Source organism: Paramormyrops kingsleyae, chromosome 20 (genome assembly GCF_048594095.1).
Source record: "Paramormyrops kingsleyae isolate MSU_618 chromosome 20, PKINGS_0.4, whole genome shotgun sequence".
Taxonomy (NCBI): Eukaryota; Metazoa; Chordata; class Actinopteri; order Osteoglossiformes; family Mormyridae; genus Paramormyrops; species Paramormyrops kingsleyae.
In genome coordinates, this window is record NC_132816.1 from 20,914,656 (window position 1) to 20,936,025 (window position 21,370).

Consider the following 21,370-nt stretch of genomic DNA (forward strand, 5'->3'; position numbering starts at 1 on the left):
TGTTTCCTATAGTAAACTCATAGACAAATTTAAGTTTTGAGACCCAGCAGGGGCGGCGCGAGCCACTTATTCTCCACATACGTTTTAGTATTATATTTGCATTTTAAATTTCTTTTCGTTAAATTATTATATTTGACTAAAATGGATAATAGGTGAATTAATACACCACCTATTCCTCTTCCATTAACCACCAAACTACACCATGTACGGAACTAAAAGATAACTTTATTTTATGTAACCAGTCCTCCGGCGGGAAACCAACGAAGATCAAAAAACAACCAAAATGATTCGGTTTTCACAAAATGTACAACTTTATTGCACCGGTTGATATAATAATTCTTTATTCATTTTTTCATTTCTTTATACAAGTCACTATCAGAAGAACAAGTTACCATTTGCTGAAAAAAGGGTAACACAACGCTAAATTCTGTCATGACTCACGGGTCATTTAGCCTAAGTTCTGCGTTTTAAAAATGTCTATATATTCCATATTAAAATACTGATATTCTCAGTCTGATTTTGCACAAATTATCTGCACACTCTGTTACAGACACGACACACACAACAAAGACCCTGTTGATGCAGTTCCTTGACTTGTCTGGAAGTTCATCGACTATCACGCTACTCATTAAAACCGGAGTCACTCCGAAGACAAAGTCAGGAGGTTGGTACAGGACACTATCTGTGTTTTCTACGGTGACTAAGCGTTTTCTGTCATTACTCCTAATATAGATGCAGTCCGTCTGTGTCCGTACCCTAATTTTCTGCTACGGCTCCTGTTTGCTTACGTTACGTACATTTAAGAGATTCGTACTTTTTCATTACCTACTGGGGTGGATGCACGACGCGTAGTGTTAAAGACATTCAGCTCTTTGTACAGAAAGATCAACGAAGGAGGAGGGGGAGGAGGAGGGACGGCCGGGGGGCGATTTCTGAAGATCTGATGCAGATCTGGGCCAGACGCGCCAGACTTAAAGCCCACGATTGCATAGAGTATTTATACTGGGCACTTGGCGTGCCTTTAAGCAAGCATACGTTAAGGTAAGGTCCAGAGAAATCACCCCCTCCCTCGGGGAAAGACTTGAGCACACCTGTGTAAGGCAGCAAATTCTAGCACAAAGTCACTTACAGTTTTACAATTACGGAATTACAGCCCAAATACTAGCTGGAAGAAGACGATGATCCCAGGTACGGCTTTCTGGTGACGTCATAAGCCAACCAATCCATAAGCATCATTCTTGAAATCAGTCATTCTGTATGCAGGGTAATCGCTAATAGAATATTCAGAAGCCTGCTTTTCACAGCATAGTCCCTGGTAACATGATCTACAGAATTCTACTGAGCTGTTGCTCCAGTTACTTACTTAATTTTCCAATGCATGATCTTTGTAGCATTCTTTGATTGTTTATAAACATTACTGGAAATATTTGTGTACTAATTTTTAAAGTGTAATGCCGAAAATGCTAGGTGTTTCCACAATTCTGGCCACTGCTATGTATCTCATAAGAAACCCGCACATCTGTCTTCCAGGACACGTCAAGCTCTGTGTCGGCTCAGGTGTAGGACGTAAAAGCAACTAACGACTCTTCAAGTTCAGCTAGACCAGGGACCAACAGGCAGATGGACTATTCTGGGAAATTGCCAGTCAAACAGTACATCTACGTCTAGATTACACTGGGGTCTAAGTGGCAATGAAGCGGAATACATGAGGCAGGCTGTCAGGAACTTCCAGTCAGAAGCTACATATAAGGGCTGCAAGGGGTCTACAGCTACGCAGACAGATAGAGGTGAAGGTCTCAGCATAGGGATCTGGCCACCGGGGCGACTCAACGAGAGGTAGATTGTTGTCAGACTACAGGGTTACCTTGGCAACGCTGCATGCAGGCATCTGCAACAATGTATGACAAGTTACATAAAACCTGGGGAAGAACTTCAAAGTCAATATTCCGTTCGGACCCAGCAAGAGAAACCAACAAACTTGCTCCCCTCACAAAGAAACCCAGCTTTTATTTTGTTTTAGTTTATTGATTAATTTCTATTTTTGAGTTCAACACTAATATTCGGAGGCTTGGTGATGTGCTTTCTTAGCGGAAAACGAACCACCTACATTTATGATTTTATCGTAAAAATAGTTTTTGACTTATCTTCTTGAACAAGTACCAAACGCTGTCTCCCTTTTATGTGGTGGGAAGGCTGTAACGAGCGTGACACTCGCAGCGTTCCACCTTACACACACCCACACCTACTTCCTGCCTGACACAGGAAATGGAGCCTGGATGGATGAGAGAGACCCAGCCCTGACCAGACTGCATAGGCGTCAACGGCACACAGCACGAGCTAAATCAGAGAAAAGTGCTTCATCTGTCACTGAGAGCTGCAAAGCCCTGAAAAGTGAACGGAATGTCTTCTAGAACTGAAATGCATAAAAAGGTGAATCTTTGTACAGAATACGTGACATTAAGTCACATTCTGAAACATGGTGGATTGTGGGAGTTTATGCTCCTCAGCCACGACTGGCTGATCTTTCTGTCAATGTTGTGCATTTTGAGCTGGAACTAATAGTCAAATTGCATTTGAATGATTATGTTTGTGCGCAGCATAGCCTAGAATATGTTTTTCTCTCTGGCTCTGATGAAATATGGGTCGCATCCTGCAAGCTCTAAGCTAAAAATATAAAATATTAGTGTAGGAGCCAGCTGGCCACAGCGTTAAGCGCAAGGAGGATAATGCTGATTTGCTTTCCTGACATATTGGTCCTGACCGAAACACACTGAGACATGGTATATCGGGGGGGTTTTGCTGGGAAACCTTAAGAGCCGCGACAGCGTTTGTCATTCGCATCATCCACGTCGTCTCTGCTGGTCCACGGTGTCTCCGGAAGGAACTGTTTCCAAAACAAACCAACGCGGGGCCTCCGTCTGCATGCAGCTCAGGGAGGTGAAAATGACTTAAGTTACGCGTCTTCAGATCTGGGGAGGGATGGTGATGAGGTCTGCTTTGTACACTGCCCCTCAGGACCTTCTGGAGGTCTACAGTTTGCATTTTGGCCCCGTCACCGTTACAGATGTCCATGCCTGGGTGGCAGGGCCCTAGGCCGCATCACCCCCACAGAAGCCCACCACAGGAACATTCCCCAATGCTTGGTTTATTGTTTTCTCTCCAGCCCCCCCCCCTTCCCATATTCCTTCTTGAGTTGCCTGAGTTACCAATCCATCTGACATTCCCAAAGGAGGACCAGGAGGGATCTTGGAATTTCTCCCAGGTGTGGTGGGGATCTCACCTGATCTTCAGATTCTGGGGTCATTGTGGATTGTCGACATTTTTACTCCAGTTGTGTGTCATTGGTGTTGAAAAGCCAAACGGTTAATAACCATTTAGAGTAAATGAAAGGGAGAAGGGAGATGGGGAGCTGGAACTTCCTGGACCAGAGAGAGTATCCAACGTTTGGTATCATGTTCCTCTCTGTTTTGTATTACTTTCACTTTCACTTTCCTTTAATGAAAATAAGAAGCTACTCCCCTGTGGCTCCGAGTAAGACCCACCACTGCGTGACCACCCTGCCTGCACAGATCTCATCTGGCCTCATTGACTGTGGTCTGCATCACCATGTGCTGTGAAGCTACTGACACTCTGGTTCATGTAACCGAGCCACCGGTTCTCTTCCTTTTAAGGATTTATGAATGAGGGGGGGCAGCCAGTGCTCCTTGGTCTATTTAGTCGTCCATCCTCATCCTCATCTTTTTCTTGACTTTGAGCTGGGGGCTTCAGCGGCGTCTGGGTGGATGGACCCGCGGAGGTCACTGATCCCCAGGGCTAGCTTGGTTCTGAGGAGCCTGGCTGTTGCTGCAGAGGGACCCTTTTGGCCGCAGAGTGGGGGCGTGGCGGTAATGTGGATGCGGGCTGGGGGGGTCGGCGCCTGGTGACCAGAGCTCGGCGCGTGGGTTTGGCCGTGCACGGTGGAGGAACGCCAAAGGAAGGGGACGGTCCTGTGGGCGGACGGCACGTGTCACACGCATGTCACAGCAGCTGTCAGCCAACCCTCAGCTTGTCACCGTTCATGGCAAGCAGCTATATACATACAGCTAATATAAAGCATATAATTCAGGCCTGCGTTCATACTGTACCTGGTCCTGTGGGTGAGAAAGTCAAAGTTCAAAAGGTACAGTTGAGCTGGATGTGTGGGGTCACTGGATGGGGGGCAGAGAGGGGGGGGCAGGTCCTCACTGCTGGCAGGACCCCGACTGCTCTTGGCCTGTGTTTATTGATAGGAAAAAAAACTTGGTGGTCGAAAAAATAATTAAATGAGAGTAACAAAGTCATGAAAGTGAGGGAAAAGGATGAAAATGAATAACAGAAAGAAAAAGCAAGAATGGGGAGGGCAGAAGAAGAGTTGGGTTTAGGGTTAGGAGGGAGGAACCAAAAACTGTGCTTATACTAGCTAAGAAGCGTGTTCACACACAGCTAAAAACTGTGCTTATACTAGCTAAGAAGCGTGTTCACACACAGCTAAAAACTGTGCTTATACTAGCTAAGAAGCGTGTTCACACACAGCTAAAAACTGTGCTTTTATTAGGCAAGAGGCAAGTACATACAGCCAAAAACTGTGCTGATATTAGTCAAGGAGCTTGTTCACACACAGCTAAAAACTGTGCTTATACTAGCTAAGAAGCGTGTTCACACACAGCTAAAAACTGTGCTTTTATTAGGCAAGAGGCAAGTACATACAGCCAAAAACCGTGCTGATATTAGCCAAGGAGCTTGTTCACACACAGCTAAAAACTGTGCTGATATTAGCCAAGAATTGTGTTCACACACAGCCAAAAACTGTGCTGATATTAGCCAAGGAGCTTGTTCACACACAGCTAAAAACTGTGCTGATATTAGCCAAGGAGCTTGTTCAAACACAGCTAAAAACTGTGCTTTTATTAGCCAAGAAGTGTGTTCACATATTCAAAAACTGTGTTGATACTAGCTAAGAAGCATGTTCACACACAGCTAAAAACTGTACTTGTATTAGGCAAGATGCAAGTACATACAGCCAAAAACTGTGCTGATATTAGTCAAGGAGCTTGTTCAAACACAGTCAAAAATTGTGCTGATATTAGTCAAGGAGCTTGTTCTCAGACAGCTATAAACTGTGCTGATATTAGGAAAGAGGCAAGTACACACAGCCAAGAACTGTGCAGATATTAGCCAAGGAGTGTCTTCACACACATCAACTAGGCTTATATTAGGCAAGAGGCAAGCACACACACGGACACAGAAACTGTGCTGATATTAGCCAAGAAGTGTGTTCATAAACAGCCAAAAACTGTGCTGGTATTACCCAAGGAGCGTGTTCACATATAGCAAAAAAACTGTGCTGATAATAGCCAAGAAGCACGTCTAGCGTGTTCACAGTCAAAAACTGTGCAATTATAAACCCAAAAATGTGCAAACTGATCTTGGCACTAGTTTTTAAATTAAATGTGTGTACCAACTGCCTCCTGCCAGACACAGCGAATGTATACAGAACAATTAAGTATGAAATACAGTTATGTACTTTGATTGGAATTGCTGCCTGAAAAACCCTTTTGAGTGATGAACCTATGAATGGTTTATACACAATAATAAAGCAAAATATAGGTCAAGCATATCAACTAAAATATTTATGCAGAAGCAGCCTCTGGTTATATTTAGGGTAGATGTTTTATCCTGCTGTTTTTATAGAATGGATCAGAAAGCCAAGGGTTAATGTGAGATGGGGGGGCATGAAACAAATTCTTTTGGGAACAATGAACCATCGGAACATGCTGGTCACTAGTGGTTACCAGAGAGAATTCCCCAAATTTACCGCTCAATAAGAAAGCATTCAGCCCCGAAGACCTCTCCCAAGGGGGGGGGGGGTGTCACATCACACTGACCTTCTTGGCAGACAGGGCCAGCTTCTTGGCGGGTGGGGGAGACATGGCACTGGTGACCTCGGAAGCCACATTGGTGAGGGCCCGTGGTTTCAGTTTCGGAGTCGCCGGGCCCTCCGCCGGGGCCCTGCCAGGTTCCGTGCCATTCTGCGGGAGGGGGGGCTGCTCGTCGGAGCTGGAGGACGAGGACCCACCCCTGGAGGAGCTCGCGCTTCGTGGGCAGAGCGAATCCCTGCGCCGCGGCGCCGCCCTGCTGACGGACTCCTGGAAGTGACAGTGAGCCAGCGGAGAAAGAGTGAGCAGCTGAACATGAACAGAGAAATGCTTGATCTTCAGGAATTAGCCTTCAGTGCAGTGACTGATTCAGGCCACGAATGGCTGCTCTGATCACAGGCATTTGTTTTAAACGGTATACATTTATCTCAGCTTTCCTTAATCTGTGTCGCTCCCAGTGTATCCACGGGAGGCACAGCTCCCTCTTAGGGAAGAAGTCACAGCCTGGAGGCCCCTGCAGAGACTGGGCTGAAATCGGGACGGATCATGGGTAGTGGGGGTCCCCCTCACAGCAGGGGCTGTACCTTTGACTCAGAGGAGTTGGCAGAAGAGGAGGTGGAAGTAGAGGAAGAGGTGGAGGAATCTGAGAGAGACTTCATGGAGGCTGAGGTGGCCAGACACCTGCCTTCCACCCGGCCCGGCCCATGGGGGGGGCCCGGGGGCCTCTCGGATGCCTGCCGCTGACCCAGAGGCTTCTTCACCTTCTTCAGGAGCTCCTCAGCCAATGGGGAGCCACCTGGCTGTTTGGTGGAGCCAATGGGTGTGGGCGACTGGCCGAGGGGACCTTTCCTGGGTGTTGCCATGGCAATCCCGCCTACACCATCCAGAGACTGAACCTTTCGGAGCTGTGAGGACTCCAGCTGCTTCTACCCGGGTACAAAATAACGAAAAGGCATCAAAATAAGACATGTAGCTACAGGCTATTCAGCGTCATTATTGTTTCCCAGCTACGTCATCTGCTCGTTCTCAGAATAAAAGTTCAGGATCTAGTTTACTTTACTCACATGTATGTAGGGGACCTTGAGGTGAGACTATGAGCAGGTGTGTCACCCAGTGAGCCGTACCTTGGTCACCTGAGGGGATGACAGGGGTCCATTGACGACGGTTTTCTTCAGCTGTTCGGGGGTAAGGCTGCTCTTCCCAGAATGCATTGCTGCCTGCTTCACCCCAAGACCATCCACCGTCTTCTTGGCTTCAGGAATTCTGAGATCCAGACCGGAAGGGCGCAGCCCAGGGGCAGAACACAACCCCGTCTAGGTCATTTAATTCAGTAAAACCCAACATTGCCCAGGCGTAACACTTATTCCCAGTAGCCGTCATGCTCCTAACCCGTGGTTTTAGCACTGCAAGATGTTTAACTATTTGTAGCAGGTCCTGCACCGTGTTCTCCACGGACACGAGGTTTGTTGTTTCGGGGGCACCTCTTAAAAGTCACCCCTGCCTCCCCTCAAATGTCAAAAACCAAATAGACAGCTTCAAGAGTCAGAAGATGGAAGCTCGCTAGCTGGCTAGCAGAACATGTTGCTTCAGCATCTCCTAAATAAGGAGCGTTATTTTCATATTTAGTGTAGTGACTGTTTGTGGCCAATAGGGGGCCCCCCAAACAGGCGGGATCCCCCTTACCTCAGGTAAAAGAGCACGTAGGCCTGCTGCTGCAGGACGGCCTTGATGCTGCTGGGATGTACTGCCGAGTCGTTCATCTGGTACCACTGCCCACTGCTGGCCTGTCGGGAGCGACCGAGTTAGCGAGTTTCTGCACACGTGCTGGAAGAGCATCTGCGGGGGATGGGTGCGAAACTCAGGCGTGCGGTTAAAGTAATCCAGCTGCCCCCCCCCACTGCCCCCCCCTCCCCCGCTTTTATCAGAGGTACCGCATTCTGTCTCCGATTCTCAGTTTCCGTCATGAGTGCCTGCGATGAACTGGACCCTAATTAACCCCGGCTGACATCCCGTGGTACCTCACGCACGCACAGGCCCAACCACTGACCTTGACATAGCAGTAGTAGTGTCCGGCATGACAGCTGTACCCAGAATGCACCAGGACCGCGTAGAGGCCGTACATGACAGGATCACCTGAGCTTTGAGACATGTAGGGCCTGATGTTCAGGAACTCAGGGTAGCCGACATCCTAGAGGGGACAGAGAATGCCAGACAGATGTGTGTGTGTGTGTGTGTGTGTGTGTGGGCATAATAAAAGTTTCTATTCTTACAAATGAGGACTTATTTCTGTGGCAACCTTTCTGATCCAAAGCACTGACACACTGACCTCATTTCAAGCCTCACAGAACCAAAGAACTGTGCTGACCCGTCCATTTAAAGGAACATGTGAAATGTCACCGTGTTCCAGGGTGAGGGGGGGCGTTTGTCTGACATTTAACGCGCATGGTGGGGGCACCCTCGCAGAACGGGACATACCTTGGTTATCTTGCCGCCGCTGAAGTTGGCGAACCTCTTGAGGGAGAGGGTTAGCACGTTGGAGGTGCGATGGATGGAGAAGCGCTTGGTCGCAGGCACCTTCTTCTTGCATCTGAGGTGGGGGTGCGGAGAGGGGTGTAGAACGCACTGTTAGTCTGTCAGTGAGGGGGGCAGAAATGAGGGACCTCAAACCTACTCAGCCAGCAGTGCAAATCAAGACCTGCATGCTGGCCCCGAAGCAAGTGGTTCTTTCAACCTCACCTGCCTCATGGAAGCTACAGGGGCCTTTTCCAAAGCTGCAAGCAGCCCAGCCTCTCTGACTGCTGCCTAAATGGGCTTTTTCAGACCCTAAATTGCTGCCAGGCTCACAGCATCAACTCATTTACTGTGGAGAAAACTCCAACCAACACAAAATGCGGTATAATTCACCATAATACCACATAAACAAGTAATACCCTAATGGTCTATGGCAGGACCGAAGGTAAGGACCCAAACTAATACCATCGTGGTGCAAAGCAATACAGAGGGAAAGGACTCAAACCAACAACATGATGGTGTAACTCACTGGGCACACATGTATGCGTTCTCCCCACTCAGGACATCCGGTTTCACGAACAGCTCCAAAGCTCGCACGATGTTTGCAGCTTGCTGAAGAAAAGACCAGAAGTGTCTTTTAGGGAGCAGACGTGGTGCACGTGCGCATCTGTGCATGCGAGGGAGGGTGACTGTCAGCACAAACGCAGCCAGGCAGGAGACACAGAAGGTGATTATCTGCCCAAAGCCATTTCTGCTTACAGAGGTGGAGCTTGAGACCCAGCTGTGGTGTGAGGGAGACACGGTGCCTGACAGTCAGCCACGCCTCCATGGATAACCACGCCCCCGCTGACAGACACGCCCCCAAGTCAGCCACGCCTCCATGGATAACCACGCCCCCGCTGACAGACACACCCCCAAGTCAGCCACGCCTCCATGGATAACCACGCCCCCACCGACAGACACGTCCCCATGGATGACCACGCCCCCACTGACAGACACGGTCACACTCCCCGAGCCCCCACTCACCCGGATCTCCACTGCGATGTCGAGGTAAGGGTCATAGGTGTCCGACACACTTTTACAAACTGAGCACTTGACTTTCCGGGTGGGTGAGGGATCGAGAGAGAGGGAGAGAGAGAGAGAGGGAGGGAGAAAGAGGAAGAACATGAACATGTGTAGTAAAGGTAGTCTGATGTCTACAAGCAGGGCAGGTGTCAGGCCTTTACCTCGTGACCTGAGGTAGCCTCCAAAGATCTGATGGACCAGCGTAGTAGCCTGAGTCTGCCTGTCTAACCTGAGGGAGATCAAAGCCAAGCTGTTAGGCGCCCCCTGCTGGCCATCACATGCACACGCAGTGTGCCACACTTACCTTCCATATCCGCTCAGGCAGGCTTTCTGCATGGCGTCGATGGTGTAGCGCAAGAACTCATGGGCGTCTTCCTGACTGCCAAAGCGAAAATGACGGGCGATTTCTGAAAAAACAACATTTCTTTTTTATTCTTGCAACGGCCCAAAGACTTCCCAAAAATGTCTTCCACGCATTTTCAGGTTATTTCAAAGTTATTTCATTGTTTACCAGCTAAGGATAGAAATGTTCTGATCTGTCCACAACCCATTTTTTAGAAGGGTATGGAGAAACACAATGGATCAGGGAACCCCACCAATCATCTTGGCCCACTCTCACTGGCAAGCCCCGCCCCCTCACTGATTCATGGGCTTCTATCCAATCACATTGCAGTATGGCTGTAAAGGACCCACTCAATTACTTATCTGGATGGTCAGCTGCCCGCTCGTATAAATCTATAGAAATTCCCTGAAATTGCTCAGAATTCCAGCTGACAAAACGATCCTGGTCATCGGGACGTCTGCTGTGGACAGCTCAGATAGGCAGGTAGAGTGAGACGGAAACAGGGGGCCACAGGAGTGCGGGGGGGGGGGCACAAGACAGCAGACGTCATGGGGTTGCAGGGCCTCGCAGGAACTTCACCCACATTCTGATGTCACCACACCGACGTGGGGGGGGGCTTGCATATTGCAGTAAACACACACATATATACACACACATACATACATACAAACACACACATACATACAAACACACACATACATACAAACACACACATACACACAGAACAACCTGGGTGAGGGGATTCTCTGTATGATCTCTGCTGCTGAGTTCTCCCTCCACCAACTGCCTCCTGCCCCGCCCCCCCCCACGAGAGCTCACTTTTCAGGTCCCGGATGAAGGACACAGGCTTGATGGTGTTGCCCGTGTTGGCAAAGGCCTGGATGATGTGGTTCTGCATCACGCAGATCATGCAGAAGCCAGACTGGTGACCTGCAGGAGAGGCAGAGGCGTGGGATGAGTGAGGGCCGAGATACACGCACGAGTGTACACACACACACACACACACACACAGAAACACACAGACACACACTATTGCACATGTACTGCACTATATCTGAAGGGTGTGTTTGATTAACAGCATTAAAAGAGCAGCACAACCCTTGCAAGCAGCCTCAGCCTCCGTCCTGCCATCTACATCTCCACATGCTGTCATCCTTCACCCCGAACGCTCAGGACAGGGGAGTCAGTCCGGCCTTATCACTGAGGTGTGGAATGAAGGACGGCACTCTCAGCTTATTGTGATTATGGCATCTATGGCTGAACGCCCGCAAAGTCCTCCACACGTCTGCAAGGTCATTTTAGAAAACAGCACAAGATAATGGTGCTCTTCCCTCATACTATGCATGGTATATACAAGAACCTTCCCCTGTTGGCCAATGAAATACGTGCCCTGTATAAAGGCCTGCTCCTTCAGCCAATCAAATGGGTGATACAAAGAAAGCTTGCATCTAGCAGCCAATGAAATGTGTGGCCTACATATGGAGTTCCATACAGCTCATGGCAAAGGGGTGAGGTGTGTCACATGACTCACAGGCACGGCTGTGCTCCTTGGAGAGCAGGTAGTTGGCGAGCGGTGGTGTGTAGGCCAGGCACTGCACCGTGGAGTTGAGGAAGCAGGTGTTGCCCAGGTTGTGGAGGCCGGCCCCCACCCTGTACACTCGTTCCCATCGCATGGACAGTTTGTGGCCCAGGAAAAGCACCTTCTGCGGGGCTGGGATCCCATCGCCCTGGCTCTCGCCAGCGCTCTCGGGGACTGGGGAGGAAGACGATGAGTGTTTCTTAATACCAAGAACACAACGATCGTACTTGTGGTCTTAACAAAACCAATCTCGCTAACTTGCCTCCCAAGAACAGACTCGGGGCGCAATGAGTCATGGGATTGGTCTAGTTTGACGAGGATGCAACCAATGTATCATTGATGTTTGGGGCAAGAACGACATCTGCCGATTTTTACCATCCTCTATTCTTCTGTTCTTAATATTGGAACCGGTCATCAGCAATGGAAGATGACAGGTCTGCACTTTGAGAAACACCCAATGAGGTGAAGGTGCCTGGATTACACGTGTCACAGCATTGCATTGTGGGTCACAAAGTGACGCCATGGTGAGGATCCTTTGCCTTGTCATTCCACTAAGTGAGAGTTAGAGGGTCCATACCTCAGTACAATCAGAGTAGAAATACAGAGTCTTTTGTTCAAAAAGAGGGAACATTTTGACCTTTCTATCACCTATATCAGTGTTTCTTGGCCTAGTCCTAATGGCCTGGAGCATCTCCAGCAGACCTACCCTGCTTCTTGATCAGGCCGGACTCTAAGGCCTTCTGTCCCACGGCGCCCTCGATTCTGAGCAGAGGGTTAGGGTTTAGGATGACGTATTTGCTCCTGAGTGCCTCCAACTGGCCAGAGAGAGCCTTGCTGGCCGGCTCGAACTCGATCTTCTGCAGCAGCACCTTCCGGGCTGAGTGGGTGAGCAGCCTGTGCAGGTCCCCCGGCTCCTCCGCCGAGTCCTTGCGGCCCGGCTTCAGGGCCTCCTTCAGCTTGTCCACAATCGGCATCGCGCGTCACTGCACGGAGAACAAAGATGGAGATTTTCGATGGGGTACAGCTATGGTCACCACAGGGGAGGCATCTTAGAGCTAATCCCACCGACTCCGCCTCCTTTTCATCAGGCAGGTATACAGGGGTGGGACCACAGCCTCAGCTGAAAGCTGATTGGACCCCGGAATGCCCCCTCCCATGTCACTCAATGATTCAAATATTCCATTGGCTAATGACAAGGTTGCCCCCTCCATATTAATTATGGCCCAATTTAGGCCCCTCACCTTAATTACCCCTCCTCCTCCTGGTCCTACTGCTTATCACATCTCAGCTAATCCTTCTCCTCAGAACAGGACATCGTGACTCTGTGCAGATTTTACCAGTTTCATTTTATTTCCAAGGGACCGGACTTCCAAGTCAAAAATAGTCAGTAAATAAATAAAGGGAGGGATGACCACTGGATAGGTGCGACCTGTAAGAGGGCTGACAGGTCCAGGAAGTACAAATCCAGACCAACCAGCTGAGTTCTCTATAAATGTGACGATTTATACTGAACTGGTTGGTTGCAACAAAACCTTGGTCTGGATTTGTACTTTTTGGACCTGAACTTTCCACCTCCGGTGAGGTGAACATCTCATCGCTGTGGTAAAGAACAGAGTGGAGAAGGTCTCACTGAGAAAAGAACATCTCATCAATAAGCTAAAGAGCACTTAGGAGCTACTGACAGACTCCTTCCCCAGTCCCTGTCTTCCCACGTAACCTATTTTACTTACGAGAAAACATTTGCAGCTGAAAAGTCTTTATCTTGAAAAACCACAGAAGGTGGTGAAGCTGCAGATCATTCTGTGGCCAGATGTGGAGGGTCATGCAAAGACGTCCGGATGTGGAGGGTCATACAAAGACGTCCGGATGTGGAGGGTCGTGCAAAGACGTCCGGATGTGGAGGGTCATGCAAAGACGTCCGGATGTGGAGGGTCATGCAAAGACGTCCGGATGTGGAGGGTCATGCAAAGACATCCAGATGTTTCGGTCTAAATGCGTCACAGCTGGAAAATATATGCTACCTCAGGGTGGTCAGTCAGCATGTTTCCAAAATTACCACAGCCCCCCCTGCAAAAAAACCCAAAAACAAACAATGCTGCGTAACTCGTAATTTGCACGCAAACACAAAGAGCACGGGAACAAAATGATCACCTTGCCGCTGCTGGTCCCGGCCTGGGACCCGGGTGATGTAATCTGCCTGCCAGAACCGGGTGGTGTGTTAATGTCCAGATCCATCTGGCCTTCTGTGCACAACATAGCACCCCCCCCCCCCACTATAAAATGGGAAACATTTCTCATTCCCACAATCTGGTGCACGAGTGCACGTCTCCTGAAACTGGCGCCCTGTTTGTTTACGGTCTGACTGACCATGTATCTACTTACATCCACCTCAGCCCCCCCACGGGCTAGTCAGCACCCCCCCCCCCCCCACACACACACACACACACACACCCCTCCAGCCCCCCAGTGCTCAGAAATAAGACACTCAGGGGATACCTGAAGCAAATGCCAGCGGCCAGAGCATGAGACATACCAGGGTGGTGGGGGGTGGGAACTGTAGCACACGCCTCACGCGCACAAGGGCGTGCTAACCTTGCACCGACACGCACGATTAAGAAGGACGCGGACCGGCGAGCCGCTGCACAGATGGCCAGCCCCCACTGATGATGTAACCGAGAGCCTGCCATGGGGGCGGGGGGCTGGAGGAGAGAGCGAGGGAGGGTAGAGGGAGGTGCCTCTGCTTAGCAGTTCATTCATTCGTTCGCACATTTATTTCCCGACACCGCTGCACAAGCATCCATCGTCATCCCTGACACTCATCCTCCCAAAATTCCACTGTCAGTCCTCCCCCCCCCCCCACCCAGGACCCATGCCGGACCTCGGATGCTTCCCGGTTTTCCATGAATGCCAAACGGCACTGGCACTCACTCTAAGCTACTTTGCTCCATATTGTTTTCAAACCATGTTATCGAAACCAGCTTGCAGTTTTAACCCGACTATAAATATATATTTCCCCCTATTTTCGCTCAGTCTGGAGAGGCTAATTAGGGCTGTGATACGTCGCCTCCCCCAAGGGTGAAGACCCCCTCTCCACCCACTCATTTGCACCCTGCTCACCGGGGGCTTTACAAAGTGACATAACACACTGGGAGCGCCAGGTGCTCACCCCCCTGCGGAGGTCTGCATGCCCAGACAGCTCACCAGGTACGGTGGGGATTAAACCTCATGCCCAGACAGCTCACCAGATACGGTGGGGATTAAACCTCATGCCCAGCCGGAAGGCCACATCACACCTTACATATATAAAAATTAAGCAGGGCAGCTGAAATACCAGGACAGTAGGCAAAACAGCAGTTCTTGATGTACTGCCAAGAAGGAGTCTTCTACACCACCTGCCTGCTCCCTGAATCTTTTGACATTCTGACAAATACTGTCAGAATCAAGGTGTAAGTATCCAAAGGGACTTCCCTTTGTTCTTCTGTTAACTTATTCTTGCTAAAAGCTGCAGCACGCTCGGGCCTTAGAGGCAGCCATCCCATCCTGACAGCAAACCCAGGTTGATTGAACGAGACAGGAGCAAATTCTCCCGGGAGCCGCACCACTAAATCTATAAAAGGCAAAACAAAACACATTTCATCTGCATAACGGGAATTCACAAATATCTGAACGCAAAAAACCTGCTTTATATCCCCATTTCGAACACAATCCGGAAGAAAACAGCCCAAGCACCCGCTGCATTTATTCTCGCAGTCAGAAGTATATGCTTACATTTTTTTCACTTTGTATTTAACTCATGCAATGTAACTGAAAGAATTACACTCATGCTGGGGAAAACAATGCCGGTCAGTTTAAACAGAGCATGGCAAATCCAGTTCTCAAGAACCGCAGATCTACAACTAAAAAAATAATAATAAAATGAACAGGGACGCTTTATTATCAAAATACCCCAGAAATGCCAGCTCTGTTGACTCCCCATGAGAAACGGTGACGGTAAACGCTGAGGCCGGGAGAATGGCGCGGTGACCGCCACAGCTCGCGCCACTCCGTGATCATTACACATCTGTCCTATGACTCAACTCTCCACATCAGCGGTCACATTTCGCAATTAAACAGCAGCATCGGATCCGGGTCCCGGCCTAGGTCCGGCTCCCTGCTCTCGCCGGGCATGTTCTCTATCCAGCTGCAAAGTTAAGCACCTAAACTAATCATTATTTATTAAATCGGCCCCTTTTTGAAAACTTGGGTTGTCGGCTGTTGGAAAATGAGGTCCCCTTCATAAATCATCCAACCGCTTATCCAGTACAGAATATTTACTATAGTGCATTATTTTTAGTTCAAGAACAATGTTTTAAGTTTAATTACTAACAGCAGCAGTTACCCGTGAACAGAAAATGGTACATTTACAGAAGCATTTGCGGTGTCCTGCTAAACATCTTATAACAAATCAAACTGGAATACATATAAGACCTGAGCGAAATTCTGTTAAATGCGTTATCGCAGTTCACGCATTTCAAAACTACATAAAACGGTCTTCTAATCACTGGGAAAAGGAAAAATATTTTCAAAGCATCCTGAATGTAGAGAAACCCAGAAAAAAGTCCAATAACCGGACGTCAGGCACAGCAGATCACAAGCTAAAATATAGCCTACAAATAGCCAGGAGCCATTTCCCGTATAACGCAACGTACAGAAAAGCATTTAATTACAATAACTCATCGGGAAAGAAAAGGTTAGGGTGCACGTAATAACGAAAATAGGTAGTAATACTGGTGTCATTAGCAGCCGAGCATGTGAGTAACACGGATTGACCTGTACTACCCATCTGCGTCGGCATCCGACCTACAAAGCCAGCTGCATTTCTTGAATGAAACGTTTATTTGGTCAGTTCTAATAAATAAATATAGAACCCTAGGGAAAACATTTGGATTAACTGGCTTAGATTCGTCTGAGAAATAGGCTACTTTAACTTTCAAAAGTCCACCATTGCGGAAAACCACGGCAGTTGTTATCTGCATGACTGTCCTAAGCAATAAACAAATAAATAATAATAATTACTACTACTGCTGCTGCTGCTGCTAGTACTAATACTACTACCTATTAAAATTACTCGCTAGCTGTCACCAGAAAACAAGAATCATTCCTAAAATATTAAAAATAACAATTTATTTAAGAACTGCAAATCAACTTACAGGTCAGTGCGAAAATAAAAAATAAACACACAGTAATCAAATTTAAAAAATACTTCGTCAACGATAATTATGCTTAGCGGTCTAGGTGCTTTGCTAGCCCCAGTTATATGCTGCAATGAAGACACCCCCCAAGTCACGTCAAATTCAAAACATTTGTATTTTTAGCTGATAGTCAGATGTTTTTTCCCTAGTTTTAAATTGACAGACATCCCAAAATATCAATGGACGTTACCTTTGCCATTTATCACTGGAGTGCGATGTCTTTTTTCCTCTTCCTCCGAAAACGTCTTTTTTCGTTACAGTATCTGTATTTTCTTACATTATAACCATTAGCCCATGCTGCAATGTAAGTGGGCGTGAGCCACTTTGATTGACATAGTCATAAGGCAATAAGCGGGAGACTTTGTTACAGCCGGACCGTGACGTCAGGGGTGATGTCAGCCAATCGCCAGCCTCGGAAGGACGAGCAACTGGCGGCTTTCGCTGCGGAATCCATTTTAAACAACTTACCCTCTAGCTGTGTGTCCGTCATTGTTGTTTTTATATGTATAGACGTATACTCCCCTGTTACCACCCGGGCGAGTGCTTATGTGGTGTATGGAGTTTAATTCTAATGCGACTTTCTCCTGCCCCTACCTTAAAGAGGAAGCATTTACGGTGCTGATGAGAGGGACAGAAATCTTCGTCATGTGCAGCACACATACTAGCGATTGGTTTAATATATTTTAACATTTGTAACCTTCCAACCGATTTATGAAGCTGTACATATGTTGCATAACATACACGTATTGAACTGCATTCTTTTCTCCCTACGCACACGACTCTTGCCAATTTGCCCTTATGTATTCTGATGACACTGAACAGCGTGATTTTAAAGCCCCACTCTACTAATCGTAATTTTTTAATAACTCATAACCAACCAACTGCAACCCTGTACAAAATAACAGGTACCTAAGGTACAGAAGGTGGATGGACGGGTGGAAGTTTTCTATACGTTTAACCGAAGCGCTGTCAATGGGTGTCTGACGTCACTCCCGGAGTGAAATCTGGTTGGTCGACGGTGACCAACACATTACATTTGAGACCCAACACTCCATGCGTCAAACGAGGACATGCAGCAAAAAAAAACGCTACCGCCGCAAGGTCATGCTTGCACTTTATCTCAAAGATTTGTTCATTATTAAAAAATTATTCTTGATTTACATGAAAACTATTGTAAGACAAAACAATACACCGACGTCAATATTGTAGCATTTCCTACTAAATAAACCAGACCTTTCCTTTGAACAATTAAAACAGACCTTTCTTTTGAGCAATTAAATCGGACCTTTCCTTCGAACACTGCCTGTTGTCAGCCACACCCATGCCTTACAAATGTATTTTCACGCCAAGCTACAACTAGACAACCAACAGAGGGAGCCAGAAAACCTGCCCAGCACTCTCTTAAATTGCCCCCAGGTTCAGTGCCTTACAATCATTCTGCCCCCTGGGGAGACCCCTACGAACAGCATCAGCAGTGGCAAAACTAACAAGGAACTATTTACCCCCCTTCAGGTCACCTGGGTGTTGCAAAATAAAATACATGTTCATTTTGCCCTAGTCTTTGTTCTGAATCATTCTTATTATATTGTTGTTGTGTTTTCAACTCAATGTATAGCTCTTGCTCCAGTGCTTGAACTTGCTGATTCACTGGACGCTCAGCCCAGCTGTACTGTCACCTTGTCACTTATCCACACCGGTATATTTGTATCTGTTTACACATGCTGCAAAGCGCTTTCAGACAATGTGATGTTGTGATAACGTGCTATACAAAAATAAATTTGTTTGTTTGTTGTTTTATATGTGAACCAAGTTTCAAAATCCCATGACTTTGCATGTATTATCAGGTCACCCCCCCCCCCCATCCATCCATCCATTCATTTTTGTAACCACTGTCCTATTCAGGGGCATGGGGGGGGGGGGGCTGAGCCTATGGACACATGGCAGGAACCAACCTTGGACAGCGTGCCAACCCATCACAGGGCACACTCACACACCCCATTGCAGCACCTACCCATCACAGGGCACACTCACACACCCCATTGGGGCACCTACCCATCACAGGGCACACTCACACACCCCATTGGGGCACCTACCCATCACAGGGCACACTCACACACATCTGCAGGCAACTTGGTAACTCCAATTAGCCTCAGCATGCTTGTGGACGGTGGAGGGGAAGCCGGAGTACCCGCAGGAAACCCCCGATGACACTGGGGGAAGCACAGGAATTCCATGCACTTGGCAGAGACTCAAACGCTGGTCTAACCACTGTGCCACCTACTGCTTACTCATGTGGGCTTTATTGTATTGATTATTATTATTATTATTATTATTAATAATAATAATAATAATAATAATATCAGGTTTTATTGCCAACAACCACCTTGTTTTTGTGTTTGTTTACAAAATAATTTGCAATTTATAAACAAGTGCTGCTTTGTAGCCCTTGAACAATCAAATAAATGCCTGACAAATATAGATAGATTTATCTAATCCACATAGAATGGTAAGTATATTTCACAGACAATGACATTAATAAAACATTTTAATTCCAGATACATCTAGCAGTTAAAAAAAAATTCTGCTGACAAATTATGATCCGTAAAATGTCATGAAGTAACATGTGATTTGAATTAGTTCAAGCCAGACTAAAAATGAGCACATTTAGTTGGTCATGCCACCGCTATATTTAGAGACCTAGCTATCATGAAAGGGGCCTTTCAAGTGAGTGCGCTGTGATGAGCTGAGCTGGCAGGGCGCAAACCCCCCCCCCCCCCCAGGCTTGTGGCCCCTGCTTGGGATGGGGTCCAGGCCCACTGACATTCACCAGAATAAGAGTTTGGAAAATAGATGGATATGCTATAAATTCCACAGTCTTTTCTGAAATCAAGTGCCTTACTCGAAATCCTTCATCAAGTCAGAGTTCAAAGTTCTTTATTTGTCACATGCAGTCATACTCGTATAACATACAGTGAAATGCTTGTTCTGGCAGATTCACCAACTGTGCTGTATAGGTAGGGAATATATTATACTGGTTATAATGATAACACTTGATGGAGCACAAATACTATAGTATCATGCTATTACTTATGTATTAATTAACCTCAAACTAAGGCTTAATTACACACTGATTTCATGTTAATTCATCATTAATGAATCATGATGTATGTTTTATCAAGCAGTTACTCTATTTGTTACTGTATCCGTTAATTCTGTAAACCTTTGTAAACTAACCAAGCTCACCAACCTGGGGCTAACCACCGCTCTCTGCTCATGGATTCTGAACTTTCTCACCAACCTGGGGCTAACCACCGCTCTCTGCTCATGGATTCTGAACTTTCTCACCAACCTGGGGCTAACCACCGCTCTCTGCTCATGGATTCTGAACTTTCTCACCAACCTGGGGCTAACCACCGCTCTCTGCTCATGGATTCTGAACTTTCTCACCAACCTGGGGCTAACCACCGCTCTCTGCTCATGGATTCTGAACTTTCTCACCAACCTGGGGCTAACCACCGCTCTCTGCTCATGGATTCTGAACTTTCTCACCAACCTGGGGCTAACCACCGCTCTCTGCTCATGGATTCTGAACTTTCTCACCAACCTGGGGCTAACCACCGCTCTCTGCTCATGGATTCTGAACTTTCTCACCAACCTGGGGCTAACCACCGCTCTCTGCTCATGGATTCTGAACTTTCTCACCAACCTGGGGCTAACCACCGCTCTCTGCTCATGGATTCTGAACTTTCTCACCAACCTGGGGCTAACCACCGCTCTCTGCTCATGGATTCTGAACTTTCTCACCAACCTGGGGCTAACCACCGCTCTCTGCTCATGGATTCTGAACTTTCTCACCAACCTGGGGCTAACCACCGCTCTCTGCTCATGGATTCTGAACTTTCTCACCAACCTGGGGCTAACCACCGCTCTCTGCTCATGGATTCTGAACTTTCTCACCAACCTGGGGCTAACCACCGCTCTTTGCTCATGGATTCTGAACTTTCTCACCAACCTGGGGCTAACCACCGCTCTCTGCTCATGGATTCTGAACTTTCTCACCAACAGACCACAAAATGTCAGGGTGGGAAACCGCATATCATCCACTCTCACACTGAGCACAAGAGCACCACAGGGCTGTGTCTTCAGCCCAGCCCGTTTCACCCTATTCACACACGACTGCACACCCATCCGCACCTCCAACACCATAGTGAAATTTGCATATGACACCACAGCAGTGGGACTGATAACAGGAGGCGATGAGACCCACTATAGAGAGGAGGTGCAACACCTGGTACAGTGGTGCTCAGACAGCAGCCTTGTCTTCAATACATCCAAGACAAATGAGATTGTTATGGACTTTAGGAGAACCAGGAAAACGACACCTTCCCCCCTCCACACAAGTGGAGAGGAACTGCAGAGGGTTAATGACCAATGACATCAAATTCCTGGAGATCTACACCTCAAAGGACCTGAAATGGACTGTTAACACCTCCTACCCGGTGAAGAAAGCTCAACAGACTTTTCTTCTTAAGAACACTCAAAAAGCCAGACTCTCCTCTCAGCTCCTTGTTAACTTCTACAGGAGCAGAACAGAGAGCATTCTCTGCTAGGGGCTACAGTGTGGTACTCCAGCTGTACGGCAGAGAACCGGAGAGACTCGGCCCGGACAGTTAAGATTGCGCAGAGGATCGTGGGTACCAAGCTCCCACATCTGAACAATGTTTATGCCAGCCGACTATGTAGGAAG

General features: G+C 47.8%; 1 protein-coding gene across 7 annotated transcripts; it reads right to left on the minus strand.

Moving 5' to 3' along the window:
* Positions 1–287: 287 nt before the first annotated feature.
* Positions 288–17,371, minus strand: LOC111848515 (ubiquitin carboxyl-terminal hydrolase 36). 7 transcript variants are annotated; one of them, XM_072703638.1, is made up of 18 exons: positions 16,814–17,371; positions 13,544–13,589; positions 13,414–13,459; positions 12,099–12,375; positions 11,345–11,566; positions 10,633–10,743; positions 9,775–9,877; positions 9,632–9,699; positions 9,432–9,502; positions 8,935–9,017; positions 8,370–8,481; positions 7,942–8,082; positions 7,578–7,678; positions 7,019–7,157; positions 6,479–6,820; positions 5,904–6,164; positions 4,125–4,252; positions 288–3,986 (listed from the first exon to the last, which is right to left on the minus strand). In XM_072703638.1, exons 4-18 carry the CDS (start codon positions 12,364–12,366, stop codon positions 3,734–3,736), a joined length of 2,403 nt encoding a protein of 800 aa, XP_072559739.1. In that variant the 5' UTR covers positions 12,367–12,375; positions 13,414–13,459; positions 13,544–13,589; positions 16,814–17,371; the 3' UTR covers positions 288–3,733. The 7 variants fall into 7 exon arrangements, 6 of the variants coding, with proteins under 6 accessions (XP_072559739.1, XP_072559738.1, XP_023676376.1 ...); XM_072703637.1 differs by having other exon boundaries at positions 13,123–13,459; XM_023820608.2 differs by lacking the exons at positions 13,414–13,459; positions 13,544–13,589 and adding an exon at positions 13,123–13,395.
* Between the last annotated feature and the right edge of the window lie 3,999 nt (positions 17,372–21,370).

What these genes read in the sequence shown, in the direction of transcription:
- LOC111848515 (XM_023820609.2), bottom strand. Translation starts at nt 12,366, where the DNA reads ATGCCGATTGTGGACAAGCTGAAGGAGGCCCTGAAGCCGGGCCGCAAG. An exon ending in CAAGGAGCACAGCCGTGCCT is followed by an intron (nt 10,744 to 11,344) that starts GTGAGTCATGTG and finishes CCTCTCCTGCAG; the next exon opens with GTCACCAGTCTGGCTTCTGC. An exon ending in TGGCCCTGTCTGCCAAGAAG is followed by an intron (nt 4,253 to 5,903) that starts GTCAGTGTGATG and finishes CAATAAACACAG; the next exon opens with GCCAAGAGCAGTCGGGGTCC.